This window comes from Dipodomys spectabilis, unplaced genomic scaffold (genome assembly GCF_019054845.1).
Source record: "Dipodomys spectabilis isolate Male_0828 unplaced genomic scaffold, ASM1905484v1 ptg000370l, whole genome shotgun sequence".
NCBI classification, from domain to species: Eukaryota; Metazoa; Chordata; class Mammalia; order Rodentia; family Heteromyidae; genus Dipodomys; species Dipodomys spectabilis.
In genome coordinates, this window is record NW_024871047.1 from 1,520,363 (window position 1) to 1,539,028 (window position 18,666).

The 18,666-nt window shown below is 41.1% G+C and overlaps 1 protein-coding gene across 1 annotated transcript in view; it reads right to left on the reverse strand.

Moving 5' to 3' along the window:
- Arhgef9 (Cdc42 guanine nucleotide exchange factor 9) overlaps positions 1–18,666 on the reverse strand; it is a 288,284-nt gene that overhangs the window by 215,343 nt on the left and 54,275 nt on the right. Inside the window, exon 2 of the mRNA XM_042666913.1 lies at positions 3,439–3,574. Coding sequence (XP_042522847.1) covers positions 3,439–3,574 — 136 coding nt within the window. The remainder of the gene's footprint in view (positions 1–3,438; positions 3,575–18,666) is intronic.

Consider the following 18,666-nt stretch of genomic DNA (forward strand, 5'->3'; position numbering starts at 1 on the left):
GGAGCTGGCTTCAAATTTTGATCCTCAGATCTCAGCCTTCTGAATAGCTAGGATTACATGTATGAACCACCAGAATTTATAAAATACTTTAATTTCTCTAAGACGTTTTGAGCCTTACATTTTTCGCTATGAGGTCAAAATTATTACCCCAAGGATACCAATAAGAAAATGGATTCTCAAAGTGAAGTTATTTATTTCGGGCTTTACAAGTAGTAAATGTCAGAAGCACAATTCAAATTCAAATGTACCTAACTTCAAAACTATAGCCCATTCTGGCATCCTAGTTTTTCAGGAAACAAACTCCATGGACTTTCTGATGTTACTCAATAAATGCCTTTTGAATGAGTTAGTAAATGACTGAATGAGAGGAAGTAGCTTATGTACTAAGCACTATTCAGGTTACACCCACAGTGACGTATGTGCATCTGCATAAAACGTCTCTAGGCATATAGAATTGGTGAAGGGCAGTGGAGAAAAAGAAATTTGCCAAAACTGAGCAAATGAGCAAACCTTTGTGTGTAGGAAATATAGTGGGGACAAGCATAGATTCAATTTTGTTCTATCTTCACTACACTGCTGAGACAACTCAGTCTTCACATGGGAAACTGAGGACCCAAAATGTTATACCAAAAAAAATGAGGCTGGGCCTATCCAATTCCAAAGTTGTACCTCTTTCTACTTTACTGGTTTTCCCTGTCAACTTGCAGATTAGAAGCCAATAAGGAGGAGCTAGTAGGAGTATGTGCGGGAAGTTGGTGGAAAGAAAGAAACTGAACAGGACAAAATGAACTGAAGTCTTTAAGGCCCTGGGAAAGATGGATGCAAATCAAATACTATCCATGATCTGAATAGGGTCCTTGGATCCTATCGCTAGCAGGGTCAGAGTTATAAAAGGAACCACATGACAACTGGCTTCCCAAATGGGGTTCTGATGTCACTCTCTTTCTCGGGGATATTTTTAGCCCCAAGTGTCTTATTGGGACCTTGAGAAGCAAAGCCGCAATGTGGGAGCCACTTATATCCTAGAGGTGAGAGTAACTGCTGAGGTGCTGTAAGACCTGAACCAGTCTTGAGGGTATATTTTTTCATCTGTAGTCTATACATAAGCCCAGAATGGTCTTTAAGATAATGATTATTAACTCTCTCTCTACTGAACTTGCAACTTGCATTCTGAGGGGCATCTGCTTCTAACAATCAGGAGGCTGGTGGGGGTCATGTCTGATGTACTTGGCAGTAGGCAGTAGCAGCTGCACAAAAGCATCTGAATTGTCAGGTAGCAGCTAGGTCTATCTCCTAACAGGAAGAAAAAGAGATGAGAAACATTGGTGGCAGGGAGATGGGAGGTGGGGGGGAGGAACTGAAAAAATAGGGATTTAAAAGTGACAGGCATAACAAGTGGCAGATAACATGTGTCATCATGGACTTCTTGTTCCCATAGTACCTTGGGTTTATGCTCAAATGTTTCTTCTTCTCGGTCTATGGAAAAGAGCCAAGGTGGTGCACGTATGAGCCATCAAGTGATCAATGCCCAGGCCAGGAGAGGAGATAAAGAAGGAGCCCTGTTCTATAAAACTGCCCATTGAACTCTGGGCTTCTGTCTGGATGGAGAGTTAGCTACTTTCACAGCTTTCCCTTTATTTTCAAATAAACTTACTCAGTTTACCTTAAACACTTTCTTGCTTTTAATTCTTTAATAGGCAAAAATGAATCTATTTATCTAGACAGTACCATGACCAGTTCCTCGGTAATAGACTTCCTGATCTGATCTCATAAGGATTGTGATAGATTGTATCATTCCCAGGCAGGGGACTTATAAAATAATAGCAAATATTGGCTACTTTCTCAATATGTTACTTAATATCCACCAACTGGAAAATCATCTTAGAGGAGAAGGGAGTGGCTGGTGATCCCATTCAAGTTGATTCTGGATAAAGCTTGACCTCACAATATTTAAGAATGTGGTCTAGAACTAGAGTAAAATAACATTTGGCCATGGTGGAAAGGCAAGTGATTGAAGCCCTTGGACATAACTATGCCATGAACCTGACTGCATGACCTTAAGCAGATTCCTTTTCATTTCCTTTCAAACCCTGTTTCCACATTCAGGAACAAAAGGACCCTCAAATCCCCCAGAATTATTTTTCTTTTTACTGCCACCCTAACTTCTAGCCATCATTTCTGAGTGAAATGATCCTATAGAAGATACAACCAGCTTAATTCTTTGACTCTTACTTTCTTTGAAATACTGAGGTAGAATCAGAGGGTTAGAAATAAGCTTGGAGTCGGGGCTGGGAAGGTAGCTCAGTGGTAGAGCGCTTGCCTTGCATGCCTGAGGCCCTGGGTTCGATTCCTCAGCACCACATAAGCAAAAAGAAAAAAGCCGGAAGTGGCACTGTAGCTCAAGTGGTAGAGTGCTAGCCTTGAGCTGAAGAGCTGAGGGACAGCGCCCAGGCCCAGAGTTCAGGCCCCACAACCGGACCAAAAAAAAAAAAAAAGAAATAAGCTTGGAGTCCAATCATCCCACAAAGTGCACCAACATATGGAGTAAAGGAATTAAAGGAACAAATAGGAGCATAAACCAGTTCAGAGGAGCTACAAAGCCCAAACTTTTAGAGACTGGAAAGAAATACTATAATGTCCTAAGTATAACCAACATTTACCCACACTGTCTCATTATAAAATGGATGAGAAGCTGGACAAAGTGGCTCTTGCCTGTAATTCTAGTTACTCAGGAGTCTGAGATCTGAAGATCCTGGTTCAAAGCCAGCCTGAATAGGAAAGTTTTTAAGACTCTTATCTCCAAGTAGGAAGTGGAGCTGTGGCTCAAATGGTAGAGCAGAAACCTTGAGTGACAATAGCTCAGGGACAGGAGCCAGGGATCCAAGAGCATGGATTGCCCTCAAGTTGTAACAAAAGATGTAGCATTTATTAATGTATTTATCTATCTTTACATCTATTTTTAACTTATTTTTGTTGCTGGTACTCAGGCTTGAACTTAGGGCCTAGACACTGCCCCTTAGCTTTTAAATTCAAGGCTGGTACTCACTCTAGCACTCGAGGCACAGTTCCACTTCTGGCTTTCTAGTGGTTAAGTGGATATGAGTCTCATGGACTTTTCCTGCCCAGGATGGCTTTAAACTGGGATCTTCAGATCTCACCTCTTGAGTAGCGAGGATTATAGGAGTGAGGCCATTGGCCATTGGCCCCTGGTAAAGATGTAGCTTTATTTGCAAGCAATAAGAGCCTGGCAGGCAAGATTGGTGAACTGAATCTGAAAGGGCCCATTCTGAAGCTCTGGGAGGTAACTAAGGTCCAGTTGAGTAGAAAGCATGGGTCAACTGGAGAGCATAGAGGAGGATACATGTCAGCACAGTTAGTCTATGCATGAGAGCTACCTAGCATATCCTGATAATATAAATCAAGTTATAGAAGACATACCAGTACGAAGCCGTATGGGTTTCTTCCAGACAACCTCCACAGGGACATTCGGTGAGATAGGCACAGAATGGCATTTTTCCAAGAGGATTTTGAGTGGTAGAGTCCTTGGTGATGACTCAGCTGAGGGCAAAAAGGCCTGAAAAAAAGAGATGACTCAGTAGAAGTGGACAGCAGGCCAACCCTTAGTTTGAACAGCAGAACTTCCCATTGGAGGGTGTCATCAAGACCAGCCTCCAAACCCAAGCAGGTTTAACATGCATCATCAATTGATGCAGGTGAATTCCCCAATTACCACGAGCCTAAAAGGTATCAGGAAGTGTTAGAACAAATGACAAGCACCAAAATGATTTAAAGGAAATAGCATCTAATTGTAGCCTTTTATTTTTGCATGTGTTTATATTGGGATTCAGGGAGTGAGAATTTTGCATCTGCTAGACTTTAACATTTACTCAATGTGAGACCTGAGGCAAATGATTCATCTCTCTGAGTCTCAATTTCCTCATCTGCATATAACACCTTATAAGAGTCTCTTCCCTCAAGGGCTGCTAGACAACATATGTAAAGTACATGATTGAAACCTGGACACTTTGATTCCACATAGAAATGAAGGATGGGGTTAACCTCTGTAATAAGATCTTGAGTTGGGATAGATGGGAGGGAAAAATAAAGGGGTGAAATGTACTCATACACTGATATGTTGAATTGACACCCTTTGAACAAAAGATAATTTTAAATAATTTTAAAAATAAAATAAGATTTTGCTGGGTGCCAGTAGCTTACAACTTGTAATCCTAGCTATTCCGGAGGCTGAGATCTGAAGATCTGAGTGAAGTCAGCCTGGACAGGAAAGTCCATGAAACTTTTTATCTCCTATTAACCAGCAGAAAGCCAGAAATGGAGCTGTAGCTCAAATGGTAGAGCACTAGCCTTGTGCAAAAAAGCTCAGGAACTGCACCCAGAGCCTGAGTTCAAGCCTAAGGACTAACTCAAATAAATAAATAAACAAATAAATAGATTGAGAATACCTCCCAAGTTGAGATACCCTTCTCCATTCTCTTTTATTACATGATTTGAAAACCTCCACCTCATTGGTCACAATAACATCAATGTATGGGAGGTTTGCCCATGGTTATGAAGATGAAAATAACCTAAACAGACTGCTTTCTAAACTGTACTTGTATTCAGTGACCTTGTTTGAAGGATGGAAGTTATATAAGCAGGGCTGGCATAATATATTACTATGAAAAAAAATGGCTTAAAAGAACCAGTACTGAGGGAGGGGATGAGCCTGATCAAGGTACATTGTATGCATATATGGATGTGTCAAGATGAAACTCCCAGGAATACAAGCAAAATAGATTATTTGCAACTATGAAAATGAAAAAAATGAGATCTGTTGAAATTGTTTTGGGAAGGAAGTATGGTGGAAGAGAGAATGGGGGGGGGCTGAGATTATTAGAATGTGTGGTAAATACGTGTGTAAATGTAACAATGAAATCCTCTCCATGAATAACTAATATAAAACAATAAAAAGAGCTAATAAAAAATCAGCCATGTACAAATAATTGATGCTAATAAAAAACGTGGAGAAAGGCCAGGCACCTGTGGCTCATGCCTGAAAGCCTAGCCACTCTTGAGGCTGATACCTGAGGGTCATGGTTCAAAGCCAGCCGAAGGAAGGAAAGCCTGTGGGACTCATCTCCAATTAACCACCAAAAAACTGGAAGTGGAGCTGTGTCTCATGTGGTAGAGTGACAGACTTAACTGAAAAAGCTCAGGGACAGGGCCCCCAGGCTCTTGAGTCCAAGCCTTGGGACTGGCACAACACATGTGGAAAGAAAAGAACCAGCACTTACTCTCCCAGTTATGGAAGCCAGAAGTTTGAAATTAGGATCTGAGCAGTGCCATACCCACTTAAGCCTCTATGGATGAATACTTCCTTGACTACTTTTGCTCCTAATGGCCCCCGACTCCCAACCATTCTTGGCATTTCTTGATTTACGGTTGCATAACTCTAATGTTTGTCTCCATCATAACATAGTCCTTTTCTCTGTACCTTTGGGTATATGTCTAATTTCCTGCTTCTTGTCAGAACACCAATCATTGGATTAGATAACTAATCTAGGATGAGCTTTCTTTTTTTTTAATAAGTTTTTTATTGTGAAAATACTGTACAGAGGAGTTACAGTTATTTGAGTAAGGTAATGAGTACATTTCTTATCTAGCACTGTTGCTTCCTCCTTTGTTTTTCCCCTACCACTTGATTATATCTACAAAGACTTTATTTCTAAATGGAAAGTCATATTCATAGACGTAGAGGGTTAGTACTAATCTGAACATACATTTTCAGAGAGACACAATTCTGCCTAATACAGAATGGTTATGAGTATCATTTATAGGTGAAGCATAATAAAATGAGACCAATAGAACACCAGGAGGGTTTGGAGGGAGGATCAAGTGAAATCCTAGAAGTGAAAGCAAAACAACAAAAAGAACCCATAATTAGGGTTCTGCAGTGGGGGGCACTGGGGCTTGAACTCAGGGCTTGGATACTTTCCCTCAGGTTTCTTGCTCAAGATTGGCATTATACCACTTGTGCTACAGCTCTATTTCCAGCTTTTTGATGCTGGAGATAAGACTCTTGTTTTGTTTTGGGTCCAGTAGTGGGGTCTGAACTCGGCCTGGGCGCTGTCCCTCAGCAATTCACCTCAAGGCTAGTGCTCTACCACTTGAGGCACAGTGCCACTTCCGGCTTTTTTCTTTTTTGCTTATGTGGTGCTGAGGAATCGAACCCAGGGCCTCAAGCATGCAAGGCAAGCGCTCTACCACTGAGCCACCTTCCCAGCCGGGAGATAAGACTCTTACACTCTCCCCAATCGAGGCTTTGAACCTCAACTCTAAACCAGTCTCCTGGGTAGATAGGATTACAAACATGAGTCACTGGAACCCAACATAATAATTAATTTTTGACATATCTGCATTTTCTTCCTTCCCTAGAAAGGAGACAGGAGAGACTTATTTCCCGTTGATAAATGAAAAAATAAACCCAAGAATTTAGGTGAAAGTCATGTGTTCAGTATAGTGAAAAAGGATTTTACAGCTCGACTTTTTGACTCCAAGTTTAATGTTTTCCTTCTCATATATCATGTCTCAAGTTATTCATCTGTCATATGGGAATAATGATAATAATAATGATGATGATAATGATAAAAATAATGAGTAGTTTTATAAATCATTTTATATATAGAAAAGAATTCTGCAAAGCATAAAGTCTTGTGCACATCTAACATTTTTTCCCATTATTCCCCTTTTTCCTTTGTGTTCTAATTCTCACTAAAGTGTAACCTAATGATGGGCTTGAAGTATTGTCTCTTCCTGTAACCTGTGCTTTTAATAATGAATGCAAGTCAGGTGCTGTTTGCTCACAACTGTAACCCTTTTCTACTCAGGAGGCTGAGATCTGAGGATCAAAGTTCAATGCCAGCCAAGTCAGGAAAATCTGTGAGACTCTTATGTCCAATTAACCAGTAAAAAGTTGGAACTGGAGTTGTGGCTCAAGTGTTAGGGTACTAGCCTTGAGTGAAAAACCTAAGAGATAGCACCCAGGCCCTGAACTCAAGCACCAAAACAGCCCAAGAAAAAAATAATGCAGATTTGTAATATTTATTGTACAGTGTATCTTGGCCACATCCTCTTGTATGTGCATCTGTGTATTTGTTTGTTTCATGTTCTGTCAGGTATTTATTGTGATCATTTTCTTTTTTAAGAGTCCCTAACTCATCATCATACATGTAAAATGCTAAGAAAAATGTTTGGGCACAAAGTTAACAGTGTATAAATGTTAGCTATTATTATTAGTATTACTCTTCCTGTTTCCCAAGTACAGAGAGTAAGACGCAGAAAAGTTCAAGTTCCTGCTGATCCTTGCTAAGAACCTATCTCTACCCTTTGATATCACTTCCTTCAAGCCAAATTACCTCATGTATAAAACAGTAGTCCTAGGCCTGACTACAGCCACATCTGGCCAAAAGAAGTCACAGTTTCAGGAGCTTAGATTTCAAAATTAAAAATACCCAAGCCTGATGACAGTAGTTCACACCTACAATTCTAGTTATTCAGGAAGTTGAGGTTTGAAGATTGAGGTTCAAAGTCAGCCTGGGTAAACAATCCAACAGCTTCTTATATCTCCAATTAAATCGCAAAAAGCCAGAAGTGGAGGCATGGCTCATGTGGTAGAGTACCAGCCACGAGTGGAAAAAACATCAAGTGAGTACATAAGGCCATGAGTTTAAGCCCAGTACAGGCACAAGAAAAAATAAATAAAATATACTAGCCACATGTGATGGCTTATGCTTATAATCCTAGCTGCTCAGAAGGCTGAGATGGGAGTTCTGTGGTTCAGAACAGGCTAGCCAGACAAAAACACATGACCCATTCTCAACTAATAAAAGCTAAATGTGGTATTGATCACAGTGGTTTATGCCTTTTATCCCAGCTATGTGGGAAGCTAAATATGAGACTCTTGGTCCTGGCTGGCCTGAGGCCCGGCATAAAAACCAAAACTCTTATTGGAAAAATATTTGAAACAAAAAGGGGTGGGACATGGCTCAGGTGGTAGACCACCTGCTTGGCAAGCATGAATCACTGAATCCAAGCCCCAGTAACTAAATAAACAAATCACCCTCTTTAATGTGTTTCATTATTCTATTATTTTCATACTACATATAATGTACTTCAATCATATTCAGCTCCTCCATGTAAATCACTCACAATAAGTCTAACTGTACAACTGAAAAGTAAGTGAAAAATAAATAAATAAACCACCTGAGAGGATGCCAACTAAAGCTGTTTCTATGGGAAACACACACAAAAAACTAAGCTTGTTCCATTTATCAGACTGAATTCTATTTGTCTATATAATTCAATGCAGTGTGTGACTGATGCTGCTTTACAATGTGTTGTTTTCATATATGTTAGATTCCTAGGGTAAGACTAAGACTTCAGCAGACAGAGACTACTAAAATCCAGAGGGAGGATAAGATTTGTGGTAGAGCCTGTGGTAGAACTCTCATGTACTGCTTATCTTCTGATTTCTGTGTGTGAGGGGAATTCCCTTCCCTTCTCTGAGATTCAGTGTCATCATCATCTGTAAAATGAACCGATCAACCAGTTTTTCACTAGAACTCCTGACCTACACTGATGCCCCTAATATGCAGCTTTTCCACTGCACTTTCCCTTTTCCCTGGATGGGTGTTTAGCATCCCCAAAGAAAGCTTGCCAGCACCTCCCTGAAACCAGCAGAGGGCACAGGAAGCCTGCAAGAGAAAGGCACTGGGAAACCAGTAGATGAAAAGGATGGTACCAATCTGTCACTTGTCTTGGAGAGACAATTACAGGCTTAAATGAATGGGAGAACTAGAGACAAGCATGGTAGAAGGATCCTCAGGAACCCAAAATGCCATGGTTCAGATGAAGAAACTGAGGTCTAGAGAGAGGGAGGGACTTGCTTGAGTTCATGAAACAAATCAAGGATAGAAATGAAACTAGAACCCAATGTGTCCTGATTCTGACATCACTTCAACTGCATCAATTAAACTACTGCTATAGTATTGTCCTGAATTGTTTCTCTTGCTGAACATTGCTCAAACTTATTTAGCAGATTTCAGTAATACCAATGATGGCGACTCATTCTGTAGAGGCCTACAATGTGTTATACATAGTACTTGGCTATATACCTTACATCCACTGGCTCTTTAGGTCTCCACAACAGTCCTCTTAGATATACCATGATTAACCCCATTTCACAGGTGACACATGTCACATCAAATCCTTTGACATTTTAAAGCCTGTGCTTTTAAAGAACCCACAAAATGTCTCTATGCCCAGTACATTTACTTCAACAGTAAAGTGATTTGATAACTGTGACCCTCTTCTTAGGTACCAGTAGTTTGAACATGCAGTGCCCAAGTACAATTATCAGCTAATGGAATCTTTTAGATATGTTTGGTTGTTTGCTTTTTTGATTGTTGGCCTTAAATTCACTGTAATAAAATTTATTCCCAACAATATTATTCCAATTTTATGTCCTTAAACCTTCCACAAGTGATAAACACAGAAATGGAATGCCTGTAAACATATTAACAATGTCCTTCTCGGAAAATGTAAGCTTATTATATCTGCCCTGATGGGACCCAAGTTCCCTGAAAGTGACATATAAGAGACAACAGGGACAGGTCAAGAACTACCAAGCTAGGCCTCTTCACCACAAAGAAAAAAATTAATTAGCTACTCTTTTTTTTGTTGTTGGTCATGGGGCCTGAACCCTGGGCCTGGGCCCTGTCCCTCAGCTCTTCAGCTGAAAGCTAGTGCTCTACCACTTGAGCCATAGTGCCACTTCTGGCTTTTTCTGCTTATGTGGTGCTAAGGAATCAAACCCAGGACCTTATGAATGCAAGGAAAGCACTCTACCCCTGGGCCACCTTCCCCGCCCTAATTAGCTACTCTTATAAAATACTTTGTCCTAGCTGGGCAGCAGTGGTTCACATCTATAATTCTGGTTACTTGGGAAGCTGAGATTTGGAGGTTCTTGGTTTGAGGCTAGTCTGGGCAGAAAAGCTCATGAAATTCTATCTTAACATAAAAAGCTGGGTACAATATTGCATGCCTGTTAGCCCAGCTGCAGTGGAAAGCAAACAAAAAATAAAAAAGTACAACAATCAAAGTTCAGGTGTGCACCTGGGAAGGAAAAGTGATCCTATTTCAAAAATTATCAACCTGAGAAAGGATTGGGAGCATGGTCCAGCAGTAGAGTACCTGCCTAGCAAGCACAAAAATACTTTGTCCTAAATAATTTGGAAAAACTATGAAATACACACTTTTGAAAACATTTTTTGAGACAAATTCACACAAAGTCCCAGGCTAGCCTTGAACTTGCAATCCTCATGTCTTAACTTCCAAGTCAATGGAATTTTGGGCACAAATTACCACACTAGACTGAAAGCATTCTTAAGGCTCAAAGCCAAAGAGTCCTTTACTTTCTAAATATTTGTACAAAACTCATTCCACAATAATTGCAGCATATTTCTTTTTTGTCTGTGAATAGGGGTTTGCTAAATAAGCTGCATATCACAACTCCAATTAACTCTCTTGAAAAACTAAAGACAAAAAGATTTAATAATAAGAACCTGAGGCTGAAGATAATATAGCTCAGTGGTAGAGCACATATTTTGAAAGTGTTAGGTCCTGGATTGCACAACACACACACACACACACACACACACACACACTGAAATGTCACAATCTGTATAACTTTGGATAAATCACTCAACATTTGAGCTTCAGTTTTTTCACTATAAAAATTAAATAGAAACAATATATGTGACATGCACCTACAAGATTCTGTCTATAAAGCTACTGCTCTATGAATAACAGGAGAATATAAATGGGCTGCCTTTGGTCTACATTCTTCAAGACTAAGAATACAACGTTGTTATTAGAAAGTTCCTAAAAACCAGGCATTGGTGATTCAAGCCTGTAATCCTTGCTACTCACAGCAGAAGGATCATGGATTCAAGATCACCTAGGCAGAAACATTCTTAAAAAAAAACTAGCAAAAAAGCATGCTGTGAGATGTGGTTCAAGTGGATAGAGTTTTTGCCTAGCAAATACAAGGCCTGTACAGCCAAAAAGAAAATGTCTAAGAGATACCAAGTACTGTCATGTGACCTCCAAAGAAAAACAGGTCCAGCAAGATGAAAAGATTTGTCTCAAAATTATATAGATAATAGAAAAGAGAACTAGTAAATCCAGGTCTCCTGCCACTCTGTTCAGAAACTTCCCTTGACTCATTTCCCCTACTGGACGAGGAAAGGAGCCAAAATCAGGGAAATGTCTCAGTAACTAAGGAAAACAGGAGACCATGGTTGTCTTAGACATCATTAAATGATCATGGTCATTCTACTAACATTCAGATTTTGGTATAAAAATGAATTGAAGTGCAGACTGTAGAAGCTCAATCTCTGGAAGGGTTTTCAGATCACTCAAGTCCTTTTACCTGACAACTAAGAACATCCTCTCCAGAACATTCCTGGCTGGATACAGGACTTACATGAGGAGGGGCAGGATATGGGAGTTTAAGCTGGCTTCTGGGGTCTCAAATGTTTTAAATGGTTATGTGTAATAGCCAGCCTTACCTGAGCACCGCAGACTACAGCACAAGCTTCGTTGGCTAAGCCATCTGCATCAACTGCACCTCTTTCCAGCTCCAGTTTCTGGGGTTGCTTGTCCTGGTTGGACTCCTCTGATCCTCTATCATCCTCTTCCTTCTTCAGTTCACTGAACTTTTCCTCCAGCTCCTTGGTAACAACTTCAGTAGTAACCTTTGTGGTACAGGATCTCAGCTCAGGGGATTCTGTAGTACTGTCATCTTCCTTGAGGAAGCTGACCAAAGTTTCAGTGTCTTCATCAATCTCTGAAGAGGAGTATTCTCTGGTGGGGGCCTGGCATTTGGTGGGACCACAGCCTTTCTTCTGTACTGGGTCATCTTTAAACTCAAAGCCAGCTGAGGTCACAGTGGAAGTGGTAGCAGTGTCAGAATAGTCTACAACCTGGCGTGGTGTCTTCTCCCCTTCAATATTCATCTCAAATTTACAGGCCTGTGAGGCCTTCCACTGGTGACGGCCATGTTTTCCCTCAGCACGGCTCCAAATTGCGGCCTTGTTGGTTCTGTAAGGTAGGTTGAAGGAAGCCCGAGAGGTAGCATCCTCCAGGGCAACGTTATCACTGCAACCTCCAAAGTGAGCTTCACGGTGGTGGTGACTAAATTTTACAGACTCTTCATGGGAGACTGCTCGCCATTTGCGGGCCACTTCAGCCATATTGGTGAAGAATTTAACAACACCACCAAAAGGAGCACCCTTGTCTCGGCGCTGACGTCCAGGGCTCTCTTCACAGCTGCTTTCCAGGAGTTCTTTCAAGGTTGAGTCCCCTAGAGTGGTCTGGAGCTCGTGAATTTTGGTGTGTTCAGCCCATGTTGGAGGAGCCTCACCAGCCCTGGGGAACTTATTTTTCAGGAGCTTCTTGGCTGTCTTGTCACCTGTTACATTCTCTGGAACTTCTTCCTCACAAGACTCTTCTTCCACTTGGATGCCAAAGTCCTCAGTTGCCAACACCTTCTGGTTCACCCTTTTGGGGGTTTGCACAAACTTCTGCACATTCTCTAAGAAAGGCTCCAGGTCCTCCGTGTGGCCTGCATAGGAATGGCGGAAAGATTTTGGAGCATCTTCAGCCTTCTTCATCCAGTAGTTACCTGGGGCTTCTTGGGCCTCCTCAGGCCTGTCACACTTAAAGTCAACATTCTTGGAGGCCCCCATGGAACTCTTCAGCATCTTGAATGACTTCATTTTATCTCTGAAAGTGACTTTGGATTTGCCCTCCAATGGCCCAAAGATATCTCCAGATAAAACCATGGATTGGGGGCGCTTCCTCTGGCTAGGAGACCCCTTTTTGCGGCTCACAAAATTCCAGATCTTATTGACTTTGGTTTTCTTCTTGTTCCATCCACTCTCTTCCCTGACAGTCAAGTCTCTCAGATTAAACTGCTCAGGCTCCACTAGATTCTCCTGCCCCACCTCTTTGGTTGGGCCTTCTATCTCAGGGGGGTCTGGGGAGCCCTGATCCTGGCGACCATTGGGCACAAAGTCTGAGAAGGAAGCAGTCCGGCAGCTGCTGGGTGTCTCCATGGTCACTGCAGTGGATGGGCCACCAAGGCACAGGAAAGGGCTGGCCAGTTATTTCCAGCTGAAGGAGAGAGAGATAGAGACAGAAACACAGAGAGACAGAGAGACAGAGAGAGGGGGGAAGGGGAGGGGGAAGTAGAAGGAGTGAGAGAAAATTGACGAGAGAGAATATTAAGATAGAGAAAGAGAAAGGAGGACTAGATTAGGTAAGGCTATAAACAGGATTCTTTACAGATTTCTAATGATCAAATATAGAGTACACATTTTTACCACCCCTGGGCTACCAAATTTTGAGGATCTTTGTAAAGCAAAAGCTAATTAATTTGTAACTTACTAGTTTAAAATTTTGTTCTGAGGATGGTACAGTTTAATCTGTGCAGCAAGAAAAACTGAATCCTATTTAAGTGCAAATATACTTGAGAGCATCATAACTTTAAGCTATTACTATCAGCTTGCGACAACTGAGCAAATACATTATTTTTGAAAGCTAAGAAAGAAAAGTCTGAAAGGTACCTCAGAAATCCATCACTTTGATCCTCTCATTTTACAGGAAAGCACAGGAGATATAGAAAAGATACCTGTCTTGCCTACGCCACCAAGTCAAGGCAGCAGCAGGCAGAGATCGATTCCGTGCTTCCTTCTCTCATTTGCTCCTTCTTTCCCTTGGGTAGCCTGCCTGTGAGAGTTCGCCTACCAGATCACCTGCTCAAGCAATGACCCCTCAGCTAGGTGCTGGACACCAAGATGAATCAGACACACACAGCTAGTCACCCGAGCTCACAGACTACTGGGAGAGACCTGTGGATGTAAACAAACAATTACAATGCATCCAGTACTATAAATGCTCTAATAGATGTATACACAAAGGCAGCAGAAGCTTGGAGGAAAGAAAGGATGAAATAGTGGACTGACAAGGGGTGGTAGTGGGATAGGGAAAGGCACATAGAGAGAGTGGTGATTAGTGTCATCAGGATGCTTCCCAGAACAGCTGGGACTGGAAATGAGCACTCACTTAGGCCAATGTCTCTCTCCATCCAGTCAGTGCGCTTTGCCCTGAGAATGTTTGTTAAGAGTGGAAAGCAAGCACATCAAGCCATGGGTCCTACATAGCTTCTGCAGTCTTGTTGCTGTTTTTGTCAGGGGCCAGCTCACTAAGCTCAAGGAAGTCTAATTTTCCCTCTTTTCTCTAGTCTTCAAGGCTAACTTCACCTGACATTTTTTTTTATAGTGTCCACCCTTCTCCACAGAAAAAGATGAAAAAGAAAAGAGAATAAGCTGAAAAGTATATCAGAAATCAATCACACTGATCTTGTACAGGAAAATACAGAAGATCCAGGGATGAAGATACACATCTTGCCTAAGCTATAAAGCCAAGGGAACAGCCAGGCTGCTATTTCCTTCCTGTATGTATTTGAATAGTCTGCACATAATCTGTTTTGTTTTGGGTTTTTGGTGGTACTTTTGGTGCTGGTACTGGGTGGGACTTGAACCCAGGAACTTGGCATTGCCCTTTTTTGTGCTCAAGGCTTGAACCCCACTTCTATTTTGGCTTTTGGTTGGTTCACTGAAGATAAGAGGGACTTTATTGTTGGTCTGGCTTTGAATCTCAGACTCCTAAGTAGCTAGGACTGTAGGTGTGAGCCACTGACATCTGGCTGCACAGAACCTATTTGACTTAGAAAATATTCAAGTTGGAAGAGAGCAGAAAGATGATTTAGTTTGGGATATGGGGACTGCAAAGGGATAGAAACTTGACCATTGTCATCAGTAGGCCAAGAGCAGAAGCCTTAGTCATGTGCTTCCTTCCCAGGTTAGGTAGATCCCTTACCTCTGAAACATCCTGTCACCCTCATACTCGAAGATGGGCTGCCTATCTCACTCAGGATGAAAGCATTTTAACATTTATAAGTGCCAGCTACTTCACTAAGTTACTTATCCTCATATTTTTCATATTAACCCTATGAGGTATTATTATTATTTCCATTTAAAGATGAATAGATGATTGTGCTCATGCTCTTCATAGCTACTACCAAATGTGGTTGAGGTGTGAATGCTAAAGTGTGGATTCAAGCTGGTGCCAGTGGCTCACTCCTGGTAATCCTAGCTACTCAGGTGGCTAAAATCTGAGGATCATGGTTTGAAGCCAGCTTGGGGAAGGGAAAGTCCAAGAGATGTATCTCCAATTAACCATCCAAAAGCCAAAAGTGAAGTAGTAGCTCAAGTGGTAGAGTGGTAGCCTTGAGCAAAAAAGCTACGGTACAGTGTCCAAGTCCTGAGTTTAATCCTCAGTACTAGTATGTGTGCTGTGGATTCAGAAGCCATGCCCTTAAACATTACACTATTCTCCATTTTTAGAATAGGGCTTGCATAGAATGTAATTAATATACAAGTATGTCTGCTTTTCTGCTTTCAGACTTTCTTAGGTATAGTGGAGCAAAATGAACTTCCTCAAATATATCTGGATACATGCTTGGTTCTAGTGCCTAGAGTAGCAGTGGGGGATAAGGGATGTAGAAAAGGTAGAGCAACCTGCCTACAAAAACAATTCACAAGTTACACAAGTGAACTCAGGACTCTGATTTTCTCCAATTTTCTAACTGGCCATAGATGTTCCTCTTGAGATTTACTCCAAGTGTATCCCCATAAAAAACATACATGCCCTTAAAAGACTCATCTTGGCCTTTAAGTACAACTAAAATAAAAGAAAACTTTGAGATTAATTAATCCAACTTATCCATCATTTTACAGGATGTAACTGAAGCATAGAAAATACAAGAAAAGCATGTTGTCTGAAAATTAGCTTTACAAAGATCCTATTTACAAAACCATAAATCGTTACTTAGAAACAAACTAAACCAATGTGAAAGATCTTTGCACTCTGAACTCTTAAGATGTTTACCAAAAAATTGAAGCCATCAATAAATGGAAAAAATGCATTCATATATTAGAACTACTATTGTTATTTTTATATCTTCTTAAGTCTGTTTACTGTTGCTATAAAAGAACACTTAAGCCAGGAGTTGGTGGCTCACATCTGTAATTCTGGCCACTTAGGAAGCTGGGATCTAAGGATCAAAATTTGAAGCCAGCTGGGGCATATAAGTCCCTGAGATTCATCTCAATTTAAGTAGCAAAAAGCAGGAAGTGGGGCTGTTACTCAAGTGGTAGGGGCCCAGCTTTGAGCAAAACAGCCAAAGTGAGAGCACAAGGCAGACTCTAAACCCTATTACTAGCACCAAAAATAAAATAAAATAAAAATACTTAAGACTGGGTGATTCATAAAGAATAGAAGTTTAGGGGCTGAGAAGGTGGCTCAGTAGTAGAGCGCTTGCCTTGCATGCTTGAGGCCCTGGGTTCGATTCTTCAGCACCACATAAGCAAAAAGAAAAAAGCCGGAAGGGGTGCTGTGGCTCAAGTGGTAGAGCGCTAGCCTTGAGCTGAAGAGCTGAGGGACAGCACCCAGGCCCAGAGTTCAGGGCCCATGACCGGACCCCCCCCCCAAAAAAAAGAATAGAAGTTTAAAGCCAGGTGCTGGTGGCTCACACCTGCTTGATCCTAGATACTCAGGAGGCTGAGATCTGACTGATCATGGTTCAAAGCCAGCCCGGGCAGGAAAGCCCATGAAACTCTTATCTCCAATAAGCCACCAGAAAACTGGAAATGGCGCTGTGGCTCAAGTGGTAGAGTGCTAGCCTTGAGCTGAAGAGCTGAAGGACAGTGCCCAGGTCCAGAATTCAAGCCCCACAACCAACAAAAACAAACAAACAAAGAAACAAACAAAGAATAAAGGTTTAATTGGACTAACAGTTTTAGTGGATGGAAAGTCCAAGAGCTTAGTCTCAGCATCTACTAAGCTTTCTGAGAGTCTTGTGCTATATCATATGTGACTAATATGAAAGCAGAAGGTAAAGTAGGCATATGAAGAAGAGACAAAACATGAGAGGTGATCTTGCTTTATAATAATGCTCTCAAAAGAAGAGCATTAGTTTTAACAACCCAGTCCCCTCATTATGGTTCCACATCCAACACAGCCACAATGGGAAATTTCAACATGACCTTTCCTACTTTCTTTCCTTCCTTCCTCTTTTGCTTCCTCCTTCATTCTCTCTCTCTCTATCTCTCCCCCTGGCCATAGATGTCCCCCCCCTCTCTCTCTCCCTCCCTTTCTCCCCCACCCCCCTCTCTCTCTTCCATTCTTTCTTGTGGCAATGGGAATTGAACCTAGGGCCCTGTGCTTGTTAGGCAAGTGCTCTATGACTTGATTCATGCCCCAGCCCTTTTTATATATAATTGGTTTTGAAATAGTGTCCTGGAACTCACAATCCTCCTGCTTCTACCTCCAAAGTAGCTATGATTATAGGTGTGCACCACTTTGCTTTCTAACCATAGCACATATGGCACTATTCAAAATAATCTAATTCCTTTTAAAAATGCCAATGCCATTTTCACAGGAATAGGAAATAGATTCCAAAATTCATAGGAAATTACATGAAGACCCCAGTAGCCAAAGCAATATTAAGCAAAAAGAACAAAGCTGGAGGTATCACATAACAAAATCTGCTATAGTGCTATAGTCACAGTATCATGGTACTGGCACAAAGACAACTATAAACCAATTGAACAGAATTCTCTCTTCTGGGCTTTCTGCCCAGAAATAAATCCACACGTTTACAGTTAATTTTCAGCAAAGTTGCCAAGAATACATGATAGAGATAGGAAAGTCTCTTCAATAAATAGTGTTGGGAAGATATCCTCATGAAGAAAGAAACTGGGCACTTATCACACTTTGTACACAAAATTCAACTCAAAATGGAATAAAGACTTAAACATAAGATCTGAAATTGAGTTTTTGGTAGTTCAAGGCTGTAATCCTAGCTACTCAGGAGACTAAAATTTGAGGATACTGGTTGAAGCTAGCCCAGAGAAAAAAAATTTGTGAGAGTTTTATGTCCAATCAACCAGCAAAATCCACAAAATGGAGGTGTGACTCAAGTGGTAGAACACCAGCCTTAAGTGAAAAAAGCCAAAGAGTGTGAGGCCCTGAGATCAAGCCTCAGTACAACACTCCCCCCTCAAAGCAAAAAAAGTAGTGGTAGTAAAGAATGCATGGCTATCAAAAGCCTAATACACTTGCTATTTGACTTTTTAAAACCTTTTCCATTAATGTATACTAATTGCAGAATGGGTTGATTATGACACCTGTATACATGCATGTAATTATCTGGCTCCTTTTTTAAAGATTGCCAATGTCACTGTAAGTAATACTTTGCATGTATAGTCTTCTGCAATGTACTAAACACATTTATTCCACCTAGAGGCATGTCTATGGCTCCATATTACAGAAAGGCACAATGGAACTCAATAGAGTAAACTGATTTGTATTACTCCTAAGTATTTTATACATGAGTAAGATTGTCCAATGGAAAAACATTTTTTCATTAGTTATTTAGAGGCTCCTGGTCCTACAGGCAGTAAATAGCAGAACTAGGCA